Genomic DNA, 23,931 nt, shown 5'->3' with positions numbered 1-23,931 from the left:
GCTAAACCGGTTTTACATTAATATAGTGTCTATATTCACAGTAACCTGTTAACATGTTACACCTGCAAATAGCAAATATGGAGATTATAAACAGCTCAGACAGTAGATGTAGAAATGAGGTTGAGAGTAGGTTAATGTTTTATTCGTTAAAAAGTAACATTTTTTTAAATGGTGAAATAATACAACGAAGTATTAACAAAACACAATAGACGTATTAATGGTAAATGTTTTAGATCTACAAAGAGTAAAAATATTAGATGTAAAAAGAGCAGAGTGAGTGAGTTGAATTTTACACTGCACTCAGCAATATTCAAGCTATATGGTGACGGTCAGCAAAAAAAAAGTCTGGACCAGACAATCTAGTGATCAGCATCATGAGCATTGATCTGCGCGATTGGCAACCGATAATATGTGTCAGCCAAGTCAACCAACCGATCCCGTTAGTCGGAGCGCGGCGTAATACTCGACTCACTGACTCACTGACTCACTCACTTACTCACTTACTTACTTACTCACTTCCTACGACAAGCATAGGATACTGATGAGGCAATCTGACCCGGACTTTCACGGGTCAACAGTAGTGGGCAGAAGGATGTACTAACAGTAATATTTGAACATGCATCAATGAAAAGTAGATAAAGGAATGGCAGATATGTTAATAACAAAGTCAAGAGTTTTAATGTTTTCATGTATGATCAGTAGTGAGTGAGTGAGTAAGTGAGTGAGTGAGTGAGTATGATGTTACACCGCTTTTAGCAACTCTCCACCAGAAATGGGCTTCACACATTATACCCTTGTGGAGAATCAGACCCAGGGCTCAGCGTGACGAGCAAACGCTTTAACCACTAGGCTAGGCTACCCTAACGCTCCATGAGAACAGTAAATGTAATATTCGTAACCACCGTATGAATGGTAACTGTGCTTTATGATGGTCGTGTTTCGTGTTCTGTATACGATACCGTTCAGCGTAAATTCACTACACTACACATGGGGATGAAAGTGCAAGCCATACTTTGTTAAATATAACAGATGTAGCTAGTGGATGTAGCAACATTTGAGAAGGAAAATGTATTGACAGTACGGTAGATTTTACTGTAAAAAAGATAGATGTGTTAACAATATAGTAAGAATTTGTACTGACAACGCTAGACTTTACAATAGTAAAGATGGAAAATACGTTGATAGAGGCTGTTTTCCCCTATACGTATTTGACTATATGGAACTTAGATAGACAATATTAGCCGTTGACTGGATCAAAGAGTCTAACATCTGACGCGTGTCCTTGACATCCGGCGCGTGTCCTTGACATTGTCCAGTCGTACGGAAAGTGAATGATATCCGTATACCATTAATACAACGAAGGTTCTCGAACCCCACATGACCCCAGTGACGGTCTGTGATTGATTGTGTCCGGACCTGTGGAATTCATCTACTGTAGAGGATGCACTGCGTCCCCTGTTATACATGTTGTCGCGTATGTACCACTATAGGGTCTTGTGGTGAGAGGTTTTATTTGTTTAATTTAATTTAATATGTTTAATAAGTTATGTTATGGTGGTACACGGTGTTTTGGTACACATTGTGTTGATGGGGAACATTGTGTTTAGTTACACGTTGTTTTGAGGGACTATGTTGTTGTGTCGACCAGCTATGTGTTATATAGGGGTTGTGGTGGTAGCCTAATGGTTAAAGCGTTTTCCCGTCATGTCGAAGACACGGGTTCCATTCCTCACATGGGTACAGTGGTACAAAGGGTGAAGCCCATTTCTGGTGTTCCCGGCCATGGAAAAAGAAAGAAAAGAAAAAGAAAAAGAATGAAAGAAAAAGATAAATAAATAAACAAAAAAGACACGCTTACAACAATGTTCGTTCACGGGGCCTTCAACTGAAACATGTTTATAAAATAATTTCATGCCAAATTATTCTCTAACATTTAAACATTTATATGTCGTCTTTAAACATTTATATATACTGGTATACCAGTTCATATGACAACAGTTCATTTGGCGTACATGCATTGTGTGTCACAGTATTGCTGATAATGGGTTTTGTTTAACCTCTGTTTAATTTGGGTAATACATATACATTTTATATATATACTTTTTGCTATCATATATATACCACGTAACATTATAAAAACAACGAATAAAAGAATTTGACACTAGGGATACCAAACATTCTTCAGGATCCAGATAAATCAAAAGCTAACATTAAATTCTAGTTGTCGTACAGCGGTTACATTTTCGAAGCTCTCTTAGCGCTAAGATAGTCGTAAGCTAATATCAATGTAACAATTTTTGTTAATGTAACAATAAGAACCCTGGTTATTAAATGAATGAGGTTGTCAGGGTCGGTTACCTGCATCTTGCCATCATACGCGCTAAGAGTGAGAAGCTCCGACTAATGCCAATCACTGGAGTGTCTGGTCTGGACTAGGCATTGCTGGAATACTGCAGATTGCGTCGTAAAACAACCCTCTAACACAGACGTTGCAAATAATCAGCGAAACTCTGGAGTAAATTTAGTAACACGCCATGCTAAACAGTAATCATGTTCTGTTTCCGGTCAGCCTGCTAAATGTAAGGATAAAACCCGAAGTTAGGCATGTGTCAGACCTTTACCACTTTCATGCAACCCGCGAGCACAGATCCGGTGCTGAGGAACCTAAAACATGATCACGGGATTCAAACATGATCTAAGGTGTTGTACCATTGGGAAGCTCAGCCCTTAACCATAGTGTTGAGTTGGTTGGTTATGTGCAGGCAATCCAATGGTCTGTTTGTGGTACAACTTCTGCTAAAACATACAGAGGAATGCTGTTTTGTAAACACATAAATCATAATGGTAATAGCGACCACAATAGCCTTCAGCAAAACTTTTGGGTGTGACCTAGAATTGCAGATAAATACGAGTTCATGAACATGTCACATGGGTCCACGTCCGCCTTGCCACGTGCAGCCATGAAAGTCCGGATGTTGTCTCCGTACACACGGCGAATGTGACGAATGATTCCGGGAATATTGTCGTACCGTTTGGGCCAGTGAGGGCGGATATCCTCATTCTCGAACGCCGCCATGAACTGAGGGAGAGAAGAAAGGAGGATTAGCGGGCTGTGTGAGTGGCGTTAAAATTGTGTAAGATCTGAGTCAGTGTGAAATCAGGGTTCGTGTCTATTGAGGCGACAGAGCGTCGGTGTCAAGACAACCTGAAGGCGGCCTACTCGGGTGGTATGTGAAGCCGTGGTATCAGTTGGGTTGTGTGTGAAACGTAATAGGACTGAGTGGGTTAAAATGTAATGTCACATCGACATTGCAACGTATGGTGTGGATATATGTCAGACGTTTTGTATTTAGACAAGCGACGTGAGACAGGGGCGTACCCACGTACAGACATGAAGTGTAGACACAGCTGGAAAAACGATTGTACGAGACGTCTAAGTGCAGGTGTGCGTGTGTGTGCGTGCGTGCGCGCGCGTGCGCGCGCGTGTGTGTCTTCTTCAGGCTTTTTCATTCTAAAGTGTGACCAATTCTACTAGTCCGGGGGTTGGGTTGTGATATTAGTTCACCAATCAAGAAAGTTCAAACTTTGGCTTGTAAACATTTACTTAGTGTTAAAATATCTACCTCTAATCGCATCGGCCTGGGTGAGTGTGGCACATATCCTGTTAATTTTATTGCTTATAAACCTTGCACTGAATATTCGTATAAACTGTTGAATATACCAGCATCCCGTCTACCTAGAACGTGCAATGACTCACCATTAGATGCTAGCCATGGTGAAACAATTGGATATCAAAACATATTACTCTGCTCCATTATTACTTAACTATAAGGGATTAGGAGATGTATATTAGTAGCTTAAATTCTTTCCTGTCTAAATTTATGATCAGAGTTCAACATGTATGCTATCAAGAATGGTATAACCCGCTATCATCAATTTCTAAATTCATAGATTTAGCACACGTATAGATTTAGCACACGTGTAGATTTATCACACGTGTAGATTTAGCAGACGTATAGATTTAGCAGACGTATAGATTTAGCACACGTGTAGATTTAGCACACACATAGATATAGCATACGCATAGATTTAGCATACGTAAAGATTTAGCACAAGCATAGATTTAGCACACGTCTAGATTTAGCACACGTCTAGATTTAGCACACGTATAGATTTAGCATACGTATAGATGTAGCACACGTGTAGATTAAGCACACGTATAGATTTAGCACACGTGTAGATTTAGCATACGTATAGATTTAGCACAAGTGGTCCCTTGCACTTCGTCTGTGGAAACAGCAATATGTTTAATGGTACTTGTAGTTAGGTAACTAGATTTTTTTTAACAAATCAAACATTTTGATTTTCTAACATTTGCTTTAGATTATTAAAATGAAATATTATGCAACGCCACTGCATCTTACGCTTTACATATGAAAGCTGTAAAAGGTAATACACAACATAACCTTGTGTTGCATTTAGATAAATTGACAGAGTCACTGGAAACTGTATTCGTGGGCAACGCAATGACCATTTGAAAACAAATTACTAAAATCTCGAATTAGGCCAAAGACAAAACTATTTCGGGGGATTTATTCACGAACTGTTGTTTGGCAATCAGATTACTAAACTTCTTTTGATACAGTTTGACTAGTATCTAACACATACAATGTTTTCAAGAAAACAGTTGTAAAATATAAGTGAAAACTATTTTCAAAAGGCCTGTTTATATTTCAGGGGATTTATTCACGAACTGCTTGGCAACCAGACAACTAAACTTCTTTTCATCCAGTTTGACGAGTATTTAACACATACAATGTTTTCAAGAAAACAGTTGTAAAATATAAGTCAGAATGATTTTCAAAAGGCCTGTTTTTGTCTCACATAAGCCTAATTTTAGTTAAAAATAGTGATGTTATTTATCGTCTCACTTGTACCGATGTGATGGCCATGAAATGAATGATGTTAGCAATGGTAAAATGTCAGGGGTCCAAACATGCTCTGTACACTTTCGTTTAATCGACCATATATGTCAAACATGGTATCCCTATATATGCGATATGTGCTAGCGCTGGGACGGGTCCAAATATTCTATCCGGGCACCACACCATCTATTACCCTACCCTACCTAATCTGATATACGTTTTGCTTTTTTCCTACATCAAATTTGTAAGAAATGACAATATATTCTTCAGGTCACAGGCTGAAAAATTTCGAGTTTGTCATATCTTAACAACGCATTGCATTCAAAACAGCTGACTATAAATTATGATAACACAACCTTTTTTATATATTTAATCATAAAAGAAAAACATGTTATATTGTTTAATCTATTAGACACGTGATCATAACGGATCCGAGTACTGAAACGGGTACCCGGAAGATCCGGGATATCCCTTGTGAACATACATAAATAATGATAAATATAAGGAAATCGGCAGGGACCGAGATGTCAGTTCGACACATCCGAGAATTCGTCTCAACCGAGTTCGAGACAATGGGGTTCGACTGTATATGTCATGTGATTGTCTTACATATTGCACTTCAGGCTTCTTGTTCTTCCCATAACCTTCAGGCAAACTGTAGCGCAAATGGGTGCGCAGCATAGAGAAAATGACCGCGAAGCATATATGAAGACTTGTCATATTCCCTATGCTGCGCCACCCTATACTTGCTACAGTTTGCCTGTGCCCTTATCAGTGGTTGATATCTTATGTTTCAAACCACAATTCTCAGTGCTATGTGTGTTATATTTGTCAACGTATTAACGAGGAACTATTTTTCACCACTCCGTTGATAACTGTCGTGACAAAATACAAACCACTTGGACAGCTGATAAGGGCTTGTTGAAAAGGGAGGCACTGTGGCGTCACAAATGTAGGCATTATACAGACCATTTACTGATTCGTGCCTAGGACGAGTCGTGAAGGCAGAAAACAATATTTTACTAGTTTTACTCGTGAAAACATGGATGTCAGATTTTATAACATGATATAAACATCGTATTTCACGCCAAGCATGAACTAGTAGAACTAAGTTATGAGTGGGGCCAATATTATACATGAATGATAAGCGTGAAGTATTTATATATGTCCTAGCCTTGCTCTCCAAGGCTGTACTGAATTCTAAACCCACTGGATGTATAGTAATTCTGTCCTTTAAAGACGCATGTTAAGATAAGTGGATAGTCTTATTTATTTATTTATTTATTTATTTATTTATTTATTTATTTATTTATTTATTTATTTATTTATTTAAGAATGAAGGTTTTATGGATATCAACTTCTTTATTATGGGAACACAACGTTTCGGAGTTAATGCTTACTCCTTCATCACCATCCTCCTTCACCTGATGAAGGAGTAAGCATTAACTCCAAAACATTGTGTTCCCATAATAAAGAAGTTGATATCCATAAAATCTTCATTCTTCTGTATTTCACTTCTAAATGCCCTTTAAAGACTTGATCCATTTATTTGTTTATTTATCTAAAACATATCTTATGAACTATTAATTACTTGTTCAAGTCTTATGCGAGGCGTCTGGTATCCGTTATATCCAAAGGTAACTGTCTTGATGCTACAACTGATCACCAGAGATCGGTGCAGTGGTGGAAGGTTCGTTCACTTATCAAACCCTGGTTTGATCCCCTCACTAAGCTAGATGCACGGTGTATACCGTTTTGGACAACACAAAACATCGCCATAGCACAATTGCTTCAACTAACAACCATTGTCCTGTACAGAAAATCTCCCATAGCACGGAACTCAGTAGTCCGGTATACCTGCATACCGACCTATCACCTGTCAGATACAGATACCGACATCCCGATCGGCACTGTGGACGAAATGTACTGTAGTTGAACAGAGACGGAACCATCGAGCCTTGCGTTAATATTGTAAGCAAAACACCCCATGGTATCTGTATGGATCAGTTGCGTTACTTGTATGTACCAGAAGTGATCCTACTTCGTACCAATGCTTTGTTAATCCTGACTTTTGTTAATCCTAATACAGTCCGGATTTGCGGGGGTTTACTGCTATCTGAATTGAATGGATAACGACGTCGTTATTGATCGGAACGATGTTACCGGAAATGTCGTTGCAAACAATAAGAATGTCGATGTCCATAATTTTTTCATGGTGGTGTGGTAGCCTAGTGGTTACAGCGTCTGCTCGTCACGCCAAAGACCCGGGTTCGATTCCCACATGAATACAATGTGTGCATCCTATGTTTAGTGTCCCCCGCCGTGACATTGCTGGGTTATTGCTGAAAGCGGAGTAGAATTAAAATAACTCATTCTTCCAACTTAGGGCTGCTTACTTCTTTGTTGCTGTTTCGGTGTTACCTTAATGGTGATGTCGTAAAAGCCGGGTTGCCATGGAGGCGCTAAGAAGTCGATTACGAAGGACCTGCCGGTGTCGCCAGCGACGTTGAAGGCTGTGTTTGCGGGACAGAGAAGACAGTCGACGTTGAGAACGAATCGGGGAAGGAGAGCATTGATAGGGGTGGTGCCGTTGAGTCGAATCTGCCGTTCTGACTCTTCAATGATGAACTTGAAACAGACAAAAAGACAAATATATAAATGTGATCAATTATTCCTTCGTTTGTGCATGAAGTTTGTCAAATTTGGTTGACTGCGCGTTCTCTTCCCAGACTACACAAAATCGTTGCTCCACTGCTTGAATGGTTTACATGGAGGCATTCAAAAATGATATTGTGTTCAGTCTGGTTTCTCGCCACCGACAACCGTCTGTTCCTAGGTGGCTGCCATTGGTATGTACCTTAGTCGGCAAATGTGTATCACAATATATGTAATTACTTTACTTTTTTCCGCACTCAGTAATGTATGCGTGAACGAGGTTGTATTTACTAGAATATCAGCATCATAAGCAAATGCACCCATATATACTAAGCTATCCAGATAAGCGGGGTAAAAGTTTGTATCATCTAGTGTTTGGCCCTTATTCTCGAAACATTCGTAGCCCTAAGAATTCTTAACTTTAACCGTAACCAATATATTGGTGAGTGAGTGAGTAGCATTATTGACGGCGAATGGTCTTAAGAAGTTTCGTAGGGTTACGAACGTTTCGGGAATACCTAGCCACGTACATCGTAAAGTTGTGTGTTCATTAATACAATGAAGACAGGATGAAAGGTTACGCTTGGCTTCATCCAAGAAGGGCCATCATTGGTACCGCACACTGTTTACTGGACGTAAAACGGTACGCCCATACCACGGTATGGTACGTACTGCGGTGCAAGACCTTCGATTCAGTCAATTTCGGTTCGGTACGCGAGATATGATAATATATATGATAAAATATGAAACCCGACAGTACATTGTTTAATAGGAAGGAAAACATAACCATACTGTTTGTTAGTTTGAATAAGCTGTCATATATGACTAGATTGAAGAATGGTGCCGTTTACGAAACAAGTGTCAGGATTATTTTATGCTCCGACGAAGAGCGACGCTTGTACGAGAGAACTTACACTGTTTGTAAAGTATGTATAAAAGTAATTCATTTCTATGGAGGAACGACAATAGCTATGAAATCTAGTTTATGTTTAACCGCGCACGTGAACCCTGCCTATCGTATATAATATCCCGGAACTAGGCTTCCATTCAACACCATACCACGTGACATAATACTGCATAGCCCCGGGTGCAAACATACTTCTTGTTGTCTGAACACGGATGTCGACAGATACCAATACAATGGGGACGGACAGAGGAGCGTCAAGGCAAAGCTGATCAATAGTGTCATGGGTGTGTGTAAGCTCTTCATTGGAAATCGCCTTCAGCATTTTTATTCGACCACAGGCCTTCCAAATACATGTAAATGAACGTGAGGACTGCAGTGCCACTCTTGTAGAGAATCTGAACGAGGCCACATGTAACCCGGAGCTATGTCGAGAGAAAATGCGCTTTCAGATGTTCAATATTACCTATAGATCTACAACATGACATCTGATACTGAAACCACGGCAGACTGGCATTAACACTTTTAACCAATTCGGGTTGGACTGTCACCTGAGCAGTGACTAATGTTATACAAAACCTAATGTTTTACAATGGACTTCTATATCACCCTTATAGTATCTTGAAGCCTTAAATCAACATTATAAACACAATTTGTGGGAAGGTTAATCAATTCCTTTTCGGGATACAAGAAAGTTGAACAACCGCAGTTCCGCACCAAAAGTCACCTAACTGAAAATATGGATGCACTCCTTCAGCATACAAAAGTACTAAATATCGAAACATATTGTACGTTTTTAATTACTGGATTGATGTATATTTACCACACAAAAAAATCTTACACAAAATCATCCAATCACTGCTGTCAGAAGATTCTGCCTGCACAACGAAAAGCTTTTGCTAAACTGGAGAATATGATTTGGTATAGTATAACACCGCACACACCTGCACAGCCCTGGTCGGCCTGTCAAAGTCCTTGTCTATATTCATCATGAATGCCGCACTCGTCTCCCGGCCGTGTTTCGGGGGCAGGATGGTGGCAAAGGCGTCGATAAGGTAGTGGTAGCTAACCCGTGGCAGAGAACGAGGAATAGCCACGCCTGCCTGCAATAAAGAGAGGGGATGAACTTCAAATCCTAAATGTACGAGGTGTATTTGGGCGTTTGGAGATTTGCATAGTACATGTAACTGACATACTGCAAAACAGCCACTTGTACATGTGCCCTTCTCTTCTCCACTGAATAAGCTCTGATCCCCTCTCTCCTTATTAGCAAGAGATGTCTGGTCTTCGATAGATCTCTCACCATGCAATACTAACTGAACGTATACAATACCAAATAAACTCATTGGGAGATTGTAGGAAGGGCAAGGCAGTGGAGACAATAATGTGCTTGATGGACTATGAGACCCGTGCTGCAGATATTGCAGTGATACCGGAGACCACCATGGGGGTGGTGTCTGAGTCCCTTGAAGTGAAAGTTGTCATACATTCCTGTAACATGCTTGGAACGTATCGTACACCTACCTAATGATGGGGCGCCTGCATATTCATATGTCACCATGTGGGTGGAACCATGGTCTCTGGTGGAACATGCCAACCAAATGATGGGGCGCCTGCATATTCATATGTCACCATGTGGGTGGAACCATGGTCTCTGGTGGAACATGCCAACCAAATGATGGGGCGCCTGCATATTCATATGTCACCATGTGGGTGGAACCATGGTCTCTGGTGGAACATGCCAACCAAATGATGGGGCGCCTGCATATTCATCTGTCATCAGGATAGGGTGGGCATCTAGATACATTCAATATACATTCTATGGGTCCTATTCCTTCACGTGGATAATGGGGTGAGCTTAGTTTTACTCTACTTTGGCAACATTCCAGCAACATCACAGCGAGTGACACCAGAAATAGGTTTTATATATTGCACCGTGGGGAATCGAACTGGGTCTTCAGCTTGATGAGTAAACACTTCTAGCACTTGGTTACCCAACGCCCCTCGCGGATATTGGAAACACCCACGTGCACACTTTGATGTATCTGGATGTCTAAGGTGAGCGTCGTCTAGGGCAATGACAAGACATTTGGCTTGTCTAATCCAGACCAGACTTTCTGCTCGTCCAAAACGATTGTCTCTACGGGTGTATTGTTGATGTAAAATAGTACTCGCCATCTTCATTTTAGGCAACTGACGGATCCACAGTTATCTCCCTTCACATTAGTGGTTGTGACTGTTCAGCAACTGCACGAGGTTGTCAGACTGGCGAGGCTCTGTTAACATTTACTCATACAATTCGACTTGGAGAAACCGCCAAACACCCACAAAGTCACAAGCCCTATCGCCCATTTTACACAATGAATCAATGAGCACAAAGTGTCCAACTGCATCCCCAGAAGGTCGAACTTTCCACCCCCTTAACCAATATTCAAAAAACATTCCTACATAAAAACAAGAGCAGAAATGAGCTTCACGTACAGTACCCATCTTCGGCGGAATAACATGGTAACATGGTAACAACATGGTAACAACATGGTAACAACATGGCAACAACATCCTACCCTGCCTCGCAGTAGGCCGGTAACGTTTCCTCCCGACAACGCCCCCTGGGTCGGCAGGAAGACAGGACCCTGGATGAGGGACGGGTCTACATCTTCCACCAGCTCGATTGTCCTGCAACAAATGTTCATTATTGTTTTAACAATCTCCATTGTCCTGCAATATATGTTCATTATCTTTTGACAATCGTGATTGTCCTGCAACACGCGTTTATGATCCTCTAAACAATCTCGATTGTCCTGCAACATATGATCATTAGCGCGTAAAACTAACTCGACTGACATTGACTTGATGCAATTTTATTGGTTAATTGTATTACCTCTGAAGTGGTTAACGGGCGACAAGTCGTTACGATTTTAGGGCCGCTTCACATCGCCCTTAATACTTTCACTGGATGATCACGGCATTAAAACACGTCTGTTCTACTGGGACTGTCGTTAAATCCCTTTATTCCCAGCCTCGAATTATCGGGATCGTTGGGAACGTACTGTAGAGTGTATCTAGCTAAGGGGAATAACTCGGTACCCTTTTGATAACCACTGCTTTGTGAAACGAACGATTTCACTGTAATCTGTATCCTTCGGACTAACGAGGTAACAGTGTGGTAGTACCGTTGTGAAGATACTTTAGGAAGAAACAGCGCCTTGGAGGACTGACCTTAACCACATGACGTCTTTCTTGGCGCTCCAGTTGCTGGGTATAGTTCCGGTCCGAGCGTATTCCTCCGCCTCGCTGTCTGTGATTCCGCTGAATGGGTACCAGGCGGGTTCTGTGAGGAACTTGGACGTCACAACGGCTTTTAGTGCCCCCGCGTTATAAAAGAGGTCCTCTATTGTCAGGAACTGATTTTCAACTTTAGCTATTTTCATCGGAAATACCTGTGATGGAAAAAGACACTGATGGTGTTATATCAATGACTCACTCCTAGTCTTTGGGTTCAGCTGCTATGAATGTCGAGATTCGCTCACGATCATAGAGAAACATCAGTCAAACATCAGCGGATCATTACAAAACTAAGGGGCGTAACCCTGGCCCGATCCTAGCGTCTTAGACAAGCTATAAAACGATGTTGCAGATAAAGATAAAATCATGCAAGTCCTTGTACTCGTGGATAAAACACTTCCCAACCTATATTTGTCGTTTTTAACGAACAGCAAACTTACCATTGCTTTTATTCATGTTCTTAAGTGCTCCAGTAATAGCTTCCTGGTTTAAGGTTCTCGTGAATAGTTTTTATTCGAAACAAAGTATTTAGGCATCATGGAAAAGTCGCGGTGAAACGTTAGCGAGGAACGATACTTTTCTGGCAAAAACTTCAATTCGGTAAGAGAGGCAAACCGGAATTGGCGTTCGCTCGTCACGTCGAAGACCCGGGTTCCATTCCCAAATGGGTACAATGTATGAAGTCCATTTCTGGTGTTCCCCACCGTGATATTACTGGAATGTTGCGAAAACGGCGTGAAATTATACTCACTCACTCACTCACTCACTCATTATATAAGGAACAAAACCAACAACCATTATTAGTCCTCATTTAAATGTTTTCAATGCGCAAATCTGATAAGGTTTACCTTCAGAGTGACGTCATACATGATGCCGAAAACCCCGAGGCTACACATCAGCGCCTTCATGACGTCACCATCGTCCTCCATCGTAAACGTCCGGAGCCGAGCTCGAGAGTCGATTATTCTCATCTCAACTACGTAGCCGCTCATGGTTGGTCCATCCCAGCTTGAACCCTGGGTCGAAGGTCAAAAGTCACGCCAGAAGCATATATATTCATAAAGACTGAACTGGAAGGGGTAACAATGTTGCTGAAGAGGAATTTTCCATTTCGTACATCATGTCACACTTGCTGTTGTTTTGATGCTGCTTTGTCAAATTCAAAGTACTGAAGAGCAAAATACTGTATATATACAGCTTTATCCTCTTGTTAATATCAAATATAAGTTGAAATGAAGACACAATAAACAGTGAGTTACTGATTTCATAACATTTCCAAACAATCACCCAAATATTTGTTGTTGATTTTGTCTCTAAACGTACGTAGAAACGAAACAATATGCTGAGATTTGCACTCTCGCTTATTTTGAAAAATCAAGAAAATGCTGATAACTCTATTTCACGTTTTAATCATTTCTCTTCATGAACATCTTTCAGCAACGTGGCTGAGGGCCATTAGGCTCATTCCGGAATGACGCGAGTTGTCACGAATGTCTCTCGGGACCATTCGTCTTTACTCTCCTCTAAAATATTTGGCTTATATGGACGTAGGGCTAAATCGTTCGTTCGTCACGCCGATGGTGATAGCTCAAAGCCCATTTCTTGTGTCCCCCGCCGTGACATTGCTGGAATATTGCTAAAATCGACGTACAACCATAACACCATGTTCTTTGGCGAGTGTGGCTAGGGGGTGCGCGTGAACAAAGAGAGACAACTCACATGTGATGACGCTGCCACCATGCCTCCAACTGTGCCGTTCACCTCTATAGGCTGAGAGAGGAAGGTCAGTCGATGTCGCACCAGGAAGGCGTTCAGGTCGGAGGTCACAACGCCGCTCAGTGACGTTACGGTGTGGTAGGCGCGTGTCGCAGTCTGTCGGAACAAGAAGGAAATAAATGTGTTTCAGAAGGTCTGATTTTTTCAGGAATTCTGTTAGAAAGAACTAATGGCGGCGTCTAGCTAAGAGTACTCACCTTCATCGAATGTGTAAATCCGTATAAAACAAAATATACAGTGGAATCTGTCAAATCCGGACTCTTGGTAAACCGGGCTCCTCCATAATCAGTACAACTGTCCCGGCAATATTGTTCTTAATTGTTCTTAACTTATTATTATTTATTTTATTAATGCTTTGTAATCCGGACGTAGCTGACTTTTAATCATAAACATTAAAGGTCACATGCAACGTAAAACACAACTTTTCGGATTCTGGTACCTTTCGGTAGGCATTTACCGAAACAAATCATAAAAAATGCCAATTCAACCTATAAAGTTGAAAAAAACGCGATGAAAAAAAAGCCCGCGAAATTGCAGTTCAAACGTTTCACTAAATTCCCCCCAGCGCTGGGGGGAAAACTGATTTCAACAGCTGTGCTGCGCTGCGCCGGTGACGCATGCGCAGTGAATAGGTTCGCGGAGCTCGAAACAGTATGCATGCCCAGTGTCTGAGGTTGTGAGCAGTAGTCTAATCTTGGTTGTGTACACAAACAATTAAATAATCTTCTCGTTACGTAAAAAAAAATTGTTGATTGTGGTAAGCAGTCTCTGTCACAGAGAAAGCTCAGTGTCTGGTTTATTCACACCTTTATGTCTGCCTGCCTGTCTGCTAAAGACAATATGCAATACACAGCTTCAATCATTGACCACGTGCAATTTGAACTTAACACCTATCAGACTATACGACATAAAGAAAATAAGTTGAATTATGACTCGTGCACCCGAGTCCCGTGTCTGCCATATTATGTAATTAGGCACGTGTGATACACATGACATGTTTTTATGTCTGTGGGTTGCAAACATACTACATTCATTTTTTTCGGATGACTGGATCTGACGGAAACTGGTGCAAACTCTTGTCAGTTTCAAGTCCTGCTTTGTACTTGGACGAATGACAGATTCCAGCCACGCAGTAGTTGACCATCTCTATTGACATGATTTTTAATTGGATCGAGCGCAAATTCAGAGAACATGTATTTTCCAAACCCAACATCTCTCTGTACATTTTTCATGGATAACGACTTCTTTTAGTGCATATGATTTTGTTTGCCAACAGTATATGAATCCACACTGAAACGACGCATCAAGTACACAAAAAGAAGTTGTTATCCATACAGAATCTTACTTTCTTGTTACTGGCTATACTTCTAAAATGCCCATCAAACAGATCATTTTTCTGTACACATAATGAACCCTCAGCATATCAGCAAATGAAACAGCCAATCGGAAAACGTCGTTACACTTGAGTGCATATCCACCCGCTATGACTGGGTTCGGTCTCCCGCAGGCTTCGTTTCGAGGGAAGTGAGCCCAAGTACAAAATATTGCACTTTTGAAACGCGATTGTACGCTTATAATTTTGTTTATTCGTCTTTTTAAAAGCAGCAATGTATATTATATGTCATGAATAAGTGATAAATGTGTTTTAATAATGTTTGATTTTTTGGTTGCATGTGACCTTTAATAAATATGTGTAGAATAAGAAAGGAATCTGTGCCATATATTTAACCTGAACCAAGACCACTGTAACCAATAAGAAATTAGTACATGATTGCTTATGAACACACCACTTCTTTATGCAATGGATGCGACGTGTGGATGCATCAGCCGAAACACCCCGTTCATTGCGATAAAGGAATATTTTGGCATTTAATAGAAGCTGGGGCATACAGTATTTAATAATAGCCAATCTTTATGGACAAGACTCTATATCGAAACGTCGCACTCACGAAACAAAAGACGTTGTTATCCATAACGTTTGTCTAATATTATAATAAAGAAGGTGTCTATCCATAACTAATAATTTATGTTCATCACACCAACTTTTAATGCCACTCAAAGAAACAAAAAATATTAGTACACTACTGGGAGGGGCCTACTTTGGGAGATTTAAGGTAAGTATAGAGCAAACATTAACCAATCACTTGCAATCTCCGTGGGTGCCGTACTAATCAAATACTAGTTACCGGTTCGTTGATCTGCAGTTTCGGGCCGTCGTGACGTTCCAGACCCGTGATGTCTAGCATCACGTGACCCTCATCCACAAAGAGCGGCGCGCGACTCTGGAAGTACCCAACGGCGCGGACACGTAGTCCCAGCCAATGAGCAGCTTGGATCACACACTGCACGTGACTCACGTGCGTTGGCTTGACGTAGAAGACATTGCTGATATTGATGGTCCGGTCGTAGTTCTCGAAGTGGCGGATGTCGATGGTGGGGCCCCAGCGTCCGACGTACAGTTGAAGCAACGGAAGAACTTGCCGCATGTAGGCGTAAACCCCTGTTGACAAGGAATGAACCTGTCAGATCTCCTATCACTGTTTACGTCACAGTGTTGATTGTTTCAAACTGAAGCCATTGTATTTTGTTGGTTGCGTCCATTTCCTTATCAATGTGTTTGTTGTTGTTTTTTTTCTTCTTTGCTATGAATTGTTCAATTTTACATGTCTGCCTTATACGTGCATAAATATATCAAAATTGAATAATGAAAAAAGAAAGACAAAAATGTTTTTATTTGTAACTCTTTCGTCGCCATTGTCAGACCGCAGAAATACATGTTAAGTTATAAGATGGATAAATGACACGTCTCGTGGATAACAACTTCTGGTTTTTTTCTTTATATGACGTTTCAGGGCTAATTCGTGCCACTTCATCGACTGACGCATAAAAGTCGTATAGAGAAAAAGAATTAAAAAAACTTGTTACAAAACAAAAGCAGTTATGCGCCCATCTCCAGCCAACTTCTAACTGCCTTTCAAGAGCATTATAAGACGGAGTGTAACAGAGTATTGCAAATCTGATATACAGAATAGGCAGACATATTCCATGATTCGAACGGATCTTGATTATAGATTTAAAACTACCTGTATTCTATACAAGCAATTTAAGAGGTTTATCACTCAAAAGTTGTGGCAAAACAGGATGTCGCTTTTGTGAGATTTTAGCGATTTCTTCTGTGACTGACTGTGGTTTCACGCCACATTTGACAATATCAAGCTCATATCACGGCGGGAATACCAGAAAGGGGCTCCAAACACTGTAACTATGTGGGGAATCGAACCCAGGGCTTCTCGTGCGAGCGGACGCTTTAACCATTCAGTTCCCCATCGCCCTTATTTCTCTGTGAAAAAAAACGTCCTTTAGCTGAACTTAGTTGGCAGGTCAGGCTCCGCCATGACGCCGCAATCCACAAACGTAACTAAGCTCTTGTACAGAAGTGGTCAGGTGTAGTGTTAACTCTCAAAATACGGAAGAATGACTTTAAATAGAATTTACCTTTGAATTCAAACATGTCAGTCTGCAGTTTTATATCGCCACGTGTTGATATGCGTGAGTGTTATTAACCACTCAGGTGAGGTTTTCTACACACGGTACATAAAAAGTATCTTACGGTCACTTCTCTCAAACACGTCCAAATCCCGTTTCTCTCGCGATAGTAGTTCTTGAATTTCCTCCAGAGGTCGCAGTTTTGATCCAAGGGATTTTCCTATCAATAGAAAAATATACTGACAACTGATGCAAAATTAAAAATTGAGATATTTCACGAAGTAATTGAGTGAATGAGTCATAGTTTTACGCCACACTCAACAATACCCCGGCTGTATGGTGGCGGTCTGTAAGGAATGGCGTCTGGACCAGACAATCCAGTGACGACCATTATAAGCATCGATCTACGCTGCTGAGTGAGTGAGTGAGTTTAGTTTTACGCCGCACTCAGCAATATTCCAGCTATATGGCGGCGGTCTGTAAATATTCGAGTCTGTACCAGACAATCCAGTGATCAACAACATGAGCATCGAACATGAGCAATGGGGAACCGAAGACATGTGCCAACCAACTCAGCGAGCCTGACCACCCGATCCCGTTAGTCGCCTCTTACGACAAGCAAAGGTTACTGGGAATCTTTAAGGGCCACGGAGTGACTGCAAAGGGTATAGAGCGCACGAGAACAAAACGTGAACGAATGCGTTTCCATACCACATTTGGGAATCGAACTCGGCATGGCATGCTAACACTTTAACCACCCCACCCCAGTAAAGGGTCACACGCATAACGAACCAACTGTATGGATTTTGTTTTCAGAAATTGAAAAGAATGTTACTTTGTAGCAGTAATATTTAATGACGATAATTTGGTAAAATGGGTAAGGGTTTAGACCATATGCCTAGAAATAAATCAGATTTTAAAAAAAAAGACAATTCTCTAACAACTGCATGCAAAGAAAAGTACCTACCCTGTACAACCAGCACTATCGACAGTAGTGTCGCGAGAAATGGATTAACGACATACATTTCCACAGCGTTACCGAGAGACAACGGTGACTGGCGAATGCAGCCCATTCTTATACCTGTAAAGGTAAACATTCGTCATCCAATCTAAAGAATAAGATATCGGAATAAGATTGGGCCACATGGTATGGGAATCGTATATCCGTATCAGGTGTGCTCCGATTGGTCTCCGAATCGCGGAACCTACCCGTGGGTGACAATCTATGTGTAGAATGCGCATGTCTCAAAATTATTCTCATCCTCACCTGGGAGCGTGTTCTCGATGTGCCATTAAGAAGGTGCGGGTCTGTTCAAACACCGACGTCAGTCAATAAATAACACTCCCGAACAAAATGCGTTTTAATGAAATAAACTGCATGCATGATTCTTGTTTTTATGTTTATGTGAACATTACTGACTTACCTGTGGCACGTCCCCTTAAACCCCAATAGTCTTTAGCAATTAACACGTTTCCCTGGCTTGCCAGTCTCAAGCAATAGAAGCGGCATTTCCAGAGAGCCATGGTGATGCGCTTTAAGACATAGAAGCGTCCGTAAAACGGGGTAGTCGTCTTTTTCTCGGGATTAACTGTATACGGACGTTGATAAAATAAATTTTGTCAGCATATTTGCTAACTACAAGAGATTATATATTGTTTTTCAGGACGCAAGTCTCCAGCCCGATTCACGTGCTTCTGTTGGGAAGCGTTCGTCCCCGATACATGGACACTACATCCATTTAAAATGTGCTGTTTAATATGTTTGGCCATGTTCTTTCTCGAGTGTATGTAACATATTCATTAATGATCTGAAGAAGTGAATTCACTACCAGCCGCTGTAGCAACATGCCAGCAATATCACGGCGGTTAACACTAGACATGGGCTTCTCACACAGTGTACCTGGGTGGAGATCGAAACAGGGTCTTCGGCGTGACGCATATCATCAGTTCCCAACTGCCCAGATCGATGCTCATGCTGTTGACCACTGGATTGTCGGGTCCAGACTCGACTATTTACAGACCGCCACCATATAGCTGGAATATTGCTGAGTGCGGCGTAAAAATAAACTCACTCACACACTCACTCTTCGGCGTGACGATCGAACGCTTTTACCACGAGACCGCCCCATATTCGCCAAAAAGGTGAACATACTTTAGTATTGATTATGCATACACTCAGAACGCCGAACGATGAATATTTGCTGCGGTTTACATATACTTGCTTCCATATTTGACTCTTTCGCCTTGAATTAAGTTGCAATTTATTATGAAAAAAGCCAGATGTCTACGGAGAACTGTGTGGAGCTGAGATTCCACAAGGATTGCATAATTCCTGTTTCATGCAGGATTATGTAATTAATAATGTCATGTGATTTGTTGTCATCAATGACCAGGCAATGTCATGTGGTATGTTGTCATCAATGACCAGGCAATGTCATGTGGTATGTTGTCATCAATGACCAGGCAATGTCATGTGGTATATTGCCGGTAATAACCAGGCAAAGTCATGTGGTATGTTGCCGGTAATAACCAGGCAATGTCATGCAGTATATTGCCGGTAATAACCAGGCAGTGTCATGCGGTATATTGCCGGTAATAACCAGGCAATGTCATGCGGTATATTGCCGGTAATAACCAGGCAATGTCATGCGGTATATTGCCGGTAATAACCAGGCAATGTCATGCAGTATATTGCCTGTAATAACCAGGCAATGTCATGCAGTATATTGCCGGTAATAACCAGGCAATGTCATGCGGTATATTGCCGGTAATAACCATGCAATGTCATGCGGTATATTGCCGGTAATAACCATGCAATGTCATGCGGTATATTGTCGGTAATACCCACGCAATGTCATGTGGTATATTGCCGGTAATAACCAGGCAATGTCATGCAGTATATTGCCGGTAATAACCATGCAATGTCATGCGGTATATTGTCGGTAGTACCCACGCAATGTCATGTGGTATATTGCCAGTAATAACCAGGCAGTGTCATGTGGTATATTGCCGGTAATAACCAGGCAATGTCATGCGCTGGGTTCGTGGATATATGCGCTGTATTAATATCCTAGCATATATAGAATACATTGCCGGTGATAACCAGGCAATGTCATGTGGTATATTGTCGGTAATACCCACGCAATATCATGTGGTATATTGATGGTAATAACCAGGCAATGTCATGTGGTATATAGCCATTAATAGCCAAGCAATGTCATGCTAATAGTTGTCATGTCGTTCATTTAGGCAGAGAGCCGGAACAACACCCTGTATCATAAACAGTGGTAAATGACGCATTTGATCACATTGGTGTGTGTGAGAGAGAGAGAGAGAGAGAGAAAGAGAGAGAGAGCGAGAGAGAGAGAATATCCTGGTAGAGCGTCTTGTATTGTTCATGAGCTGTATGTCAGTATGTTCATTTCAGAGACTACCTGACCCGTATGTTTGCACACGGGGTTATGTAATGTTTGCTCATGTGGCGTTAAATGGAGACGGAGTTCCCGGTTATCTACAACGTGCCCGGGCTTACAACTAAGTACAGTTAAACTGTTCAAGTCTGAGAGGCTGCTACGTAGGTGCAAATAAATTTATCAGCAGTACATTAAACTCGGCATATAACCGAATTTTCGTTGTCTTCATTGTAATTCCTGTATTCTGTTTGACTTAACTGGTCACGTTATTCTCCATGGGTCTGGGTCCACTTGCCTCCCAGGACGATCTCTGGTCTGGACGAGGGCAGTCGAGGGACGGTGGTGTCTCTGCCTGTACATGATGGTTCTCACAGACTGGAATGGCGACAGGGCCTGCAGAAAGTCATCCAGTTTAAGCCAAAGTCTCACGGCGGCGATCTCTTCTTCATAGATGGTAGGAATGGGGGTGCCCTCTGTCTTCACTCTCTGAATTAGTGTACACTTAAAGATGCTAGCTTCAGTTTCAAACGGAATGACAGCTTGTGTGATTCTGATCTTCTTCAGCAAATAAGTTTCCACCCCGGGTAGAAATGCGTGCAGTGCACTGTGAGACAGCACGGCTCCAGTACTGCTTATTGCGACGCCTTCTGTGACAGCGGTATCTGTGACCATCAAAGAAAACATTGAGGCCACCTCTTACAGCCGCGACAACTGTTGCTTGCACTTGCTCATTAGCCATAATGGTGATAAATGTTTGCAATACAAAAGGTTTCATATGGTCGTTTACTTAGCAGCATAAACTCGGTGTAAACTGATTTGTCTTCAAAATGTTTAGACACGCTTGATTTTTGAAAATCAGAAACGATGTTCGGAAAAGATGGCACAGTTCGCGTTTATCGGCGTAGAAGAGAGCCAGTTCTAGTTCAAGAAGTTCATCCATCGGCGATACAGGAGTGAGATCACTAGACCTAATGTGCAGCCATTATCCTAGGACAGAGAAGCAACTTCGCGCTTGATCAAGATAATGCCGGATAATTCGCATTTTCGATTTTCCAAACGACTTAAGTTGTGAGTGTCTATTAAAGCAATTTTATGATGTATCATTTAGTATATCGGATGACTTGACTAGGTTGGTTTTGGTTGTTTCAGGCCGCATTCAGCAATACTCCAGCTATATAATCGAGTCTGGACCAGACAATCCAGTGACGATCATCGTGAGTACCGATCTATGCAATTGGGAGACGGTGAGCTGTGTCAACCATGTCGGCGAGTCTGACCACCCAATCACGAGAGTCACCTCTTACGATAAGCATGGGTTACCGAAGATCAATTCATACCCGGATCTTCACCAGTCGGCTTAACTTGGAGGGGTAGGTATCGTTTCAGGTGCAGATCCAATAATTACGATAAGAATGGGTAGGTACAAAATTGCACTTCTCGATCTGACACTTGTACATGTTAATACGTGTTGTTGGCATAATATGTGTACATATACAGACTTGCAGTAGGTATAACAACTGTACATGTTAGCTTATTTATACAGACGTGGGATTTCCACTTCGTACACGGAGGCTCGGTCAGACGTCTGTATTTGCGGATGTTGTTGTGACCTGTCCCATTGACTGTTTATCACAGACTGTCAGTCATTGATGATTCAACAGGTGAGGAGCGCGTGTGGCACGTGCAAATTCTCAGGTGTGTTTTCGTGTCACGTTTCTATGATCCGAAATGTCTGACCCAATGTTGACACGTGGACAGTTCTGTACCTTGGACTCCACAGAGTTATCTGGTGCACTGACGTTATCGCTTGATTTTGGGATAGTCCTATTTCATGAATCTAGCATCAAATCTTACCAAGCTGTACCCGTAGTCAGAAAATACCCTCCTGAGTCAGTTGATGACACTTGGCAAATGGCAATACGTCCTCTGGCAAAAAGGACTTCAGTGACCGTGTGACCGATGTCACCACTTACACTTATACCAACATCCTACCCCAACGCCCTTATTAACATCAGAAGTAAGCTACTACTAGAAAAGAGCTTGTGAGAATTCAGCATATTTTAGGGGGTTTGATTGCCAACACGCTGATGTCAAATGGCTTGGCATTTGGTAATACCTATATCTAAGCCCTGACGTCCAACCTGAGTTCCAAGTTCCTCTGACGTCCAACCTGAGTTCCAAGTTCCTCTGACGTCCAACATGAGTTCCAAGTTCCTCTGACGTCCAACCTGAGTTCCAAGTTCCTCTGACGTCCAACCTGAGTTCCAAGTTCCTCTGACGTCAAACCTGAGTTCGAGTTTCCCTGACGTTTAACAGGGGTTCGAGCCCCTCTGACATTCAACTTGAGATTGAGATCTCTGACGTCCAGACGGGAATTGGGTTACTCTGATGTGCATCCTGAGATCGAGTTTCTCTGATGCCCAACCGGGGCTCAAGTTGACGTGCAACCGGGCTTCGAAACATAAGTAGTTGACTCGTCCCTTCTTGAATTACTCAACTGAACTACCTAAAACGTCAGTAGTTATTGCTGGCTAAGTAACACTACTGCCTAAACATACACTTGACAAGGTTGTAGCCTGGGTATTACTGACCTCCCTTTACTCCATCCAAAGTCTTTGCTTCAGCAAGAACACACTACATGAAGTCTTTCCACACAAACAAATGCCTCATCTCATCAGATAATGGCAATCTGCCCACGACACCTATCAAACACGGTCCTGTCCCCAAGCCAGGTCAACCCTGTTTTTTTACTGTCCACATATACTCCAGTAACCAAGTCATCAGCCTTCCAAATGGATTTCTCACGACCTCATCATCGGGGGGTCTTGAGCCTAGTCCATTAACAATACCCATTTCAAATCAGTCGCACACTTTTCAAATCATCTCAAAAGGTTTCCATGCAAGAAGGTTCTTTAAAAATTTGACATAATGGGTTTGCAGGGCAATATTTCAGCCACAATAGTATCAAGTTTAGTTTTCACAGTTCAGCAACATTTCAGCAATATTAAAGCAGGGAAATCCAGAGATGAGAGTAAGACATTTTGTCAATATATTTACTCGCAGGTGGGCTACAGGATTGGCATGGAAACACATTAACCATCAGATAAACCAGTGAACAAGAGGGCAGTGGAGAGATATCAGGCTCTGCATGAGAACACTCTTATCAATCAAGTTTCCCAGCTGACTGCAAAACGTGTGGAAATCTGATGATAAGAACGGCCACTCTTCCAGTTGAAGATCTAGACTCAGTATTCCAACAGTCTACTACTTTTGGTTACTGCCAGAGATGTCTGTTGTCGAATCTTTGAGGGGCATTTAGAAGTTAAGCATGAATACCCCATGCATACACATTATACTGACTCCGAGATGACCTGTCCTAGTTGAACCCATTAATGGGTGGGTGAGTGAGTGAGTTTAGTTTCACGCTGCTTTTTAGCAATATTCCAGCAATATCACGGCAGGACCGGGGACACCAGAAAATAGGCTT

General features: G+C 41.8%; 1 protein-coding gene across 2 annotated transcripts; it reads right to left on the bottom strand.

Moving 5' to 3' along the window:
* Positions 1 to 120: 120 nt before the first annotated feature.
* LOC137293442 (uncharacterized) lies at positions 121 to 22,082 on the bottom strand. 2 transcript variants are annotated; one of them, XM_067823982.1, is made up of 12 exons: positions 21,990 to 22,082; positions 18,456 to 18,564; positions 17,999 to 18,112; positions 17,156 to 17,251; positions 15,732 to 16,045; positions 13,489 to 13,641; positions 12,618 to 12,785; positions 11,704 to 11,924; positions 11,049 to 11,160; positions 9,429 to 9,587; positions 7,347 to 7,553; positions 121 to 3,079 (listed from the first exon to the last, which is right to left on the bottom strand). In XM_067823982.1, exons 2-12 carry the CDS (start codon positions 18,553 to 18,555, stop codon positions 2,867 to 2,869), a joined length of 1,857 nt encoding a protein of 618 aa, XP_067680083.1. In that variant the 5' UTR covers positions 18,556 to 18,564; positions 21,990 to 22,082; the 3' UTR covers positions 121 to 2,866. The 2 variants fall into 2 exon arrangements, with proteins under 2 accessions (XP_067680083.1, XP_067680090.1); XM_067823989.1 differs by lacking the exon at positions 18,456 to 18,564 and having other exon boundaries at positions 1,532 to 3,079; positions 21,990 to 22,079.
* Between the last annotated feature and the right edge of the window lie 1,849 nt (positions 22,083 to 23,931).

The sequence above is a fragment of the Haliotis asinina genome, chromosome 1, assembly GCF_037392515.1.
Source record: "Haliotis asinina isolate JCU_RB_2024 chromosome 1, JCU_Hal_asi_v2, whole genome shotgun sequence".
Lineage (NCBI taxonomy): Eukaryota > Metazoa > Mollusca > Gastropoda > Lepetellida > Haliotidae > Haliotis > Haliotis asinina.
This window is presented reverse-complemented; position numbering and strand designations above follow the sequence as displayed.

Coding starts and splice junctions, on each gene's coding strand:
- LOC137293442 (XM_067823982.1), bottom strand. CDS start 18,555: ATGGCTCTCTGGAAATGCCGCTTCTATTGCTTGAGACTGGCAAGCCAG. Junction 18,113..18,455: donor TTTAAGGGGACGTGCCACAG/GTAAGTCAGTAA, acceptor TTACCTTTACAG/GTATAAGAATGGGCTGCATT. Junction 11,925..12,617: donor TGTATGACGTCACTCTGAAG/GTAAACCTTATC, acceptor TTTCCATCACAG/GTATTTCCGATGAAAATAGC.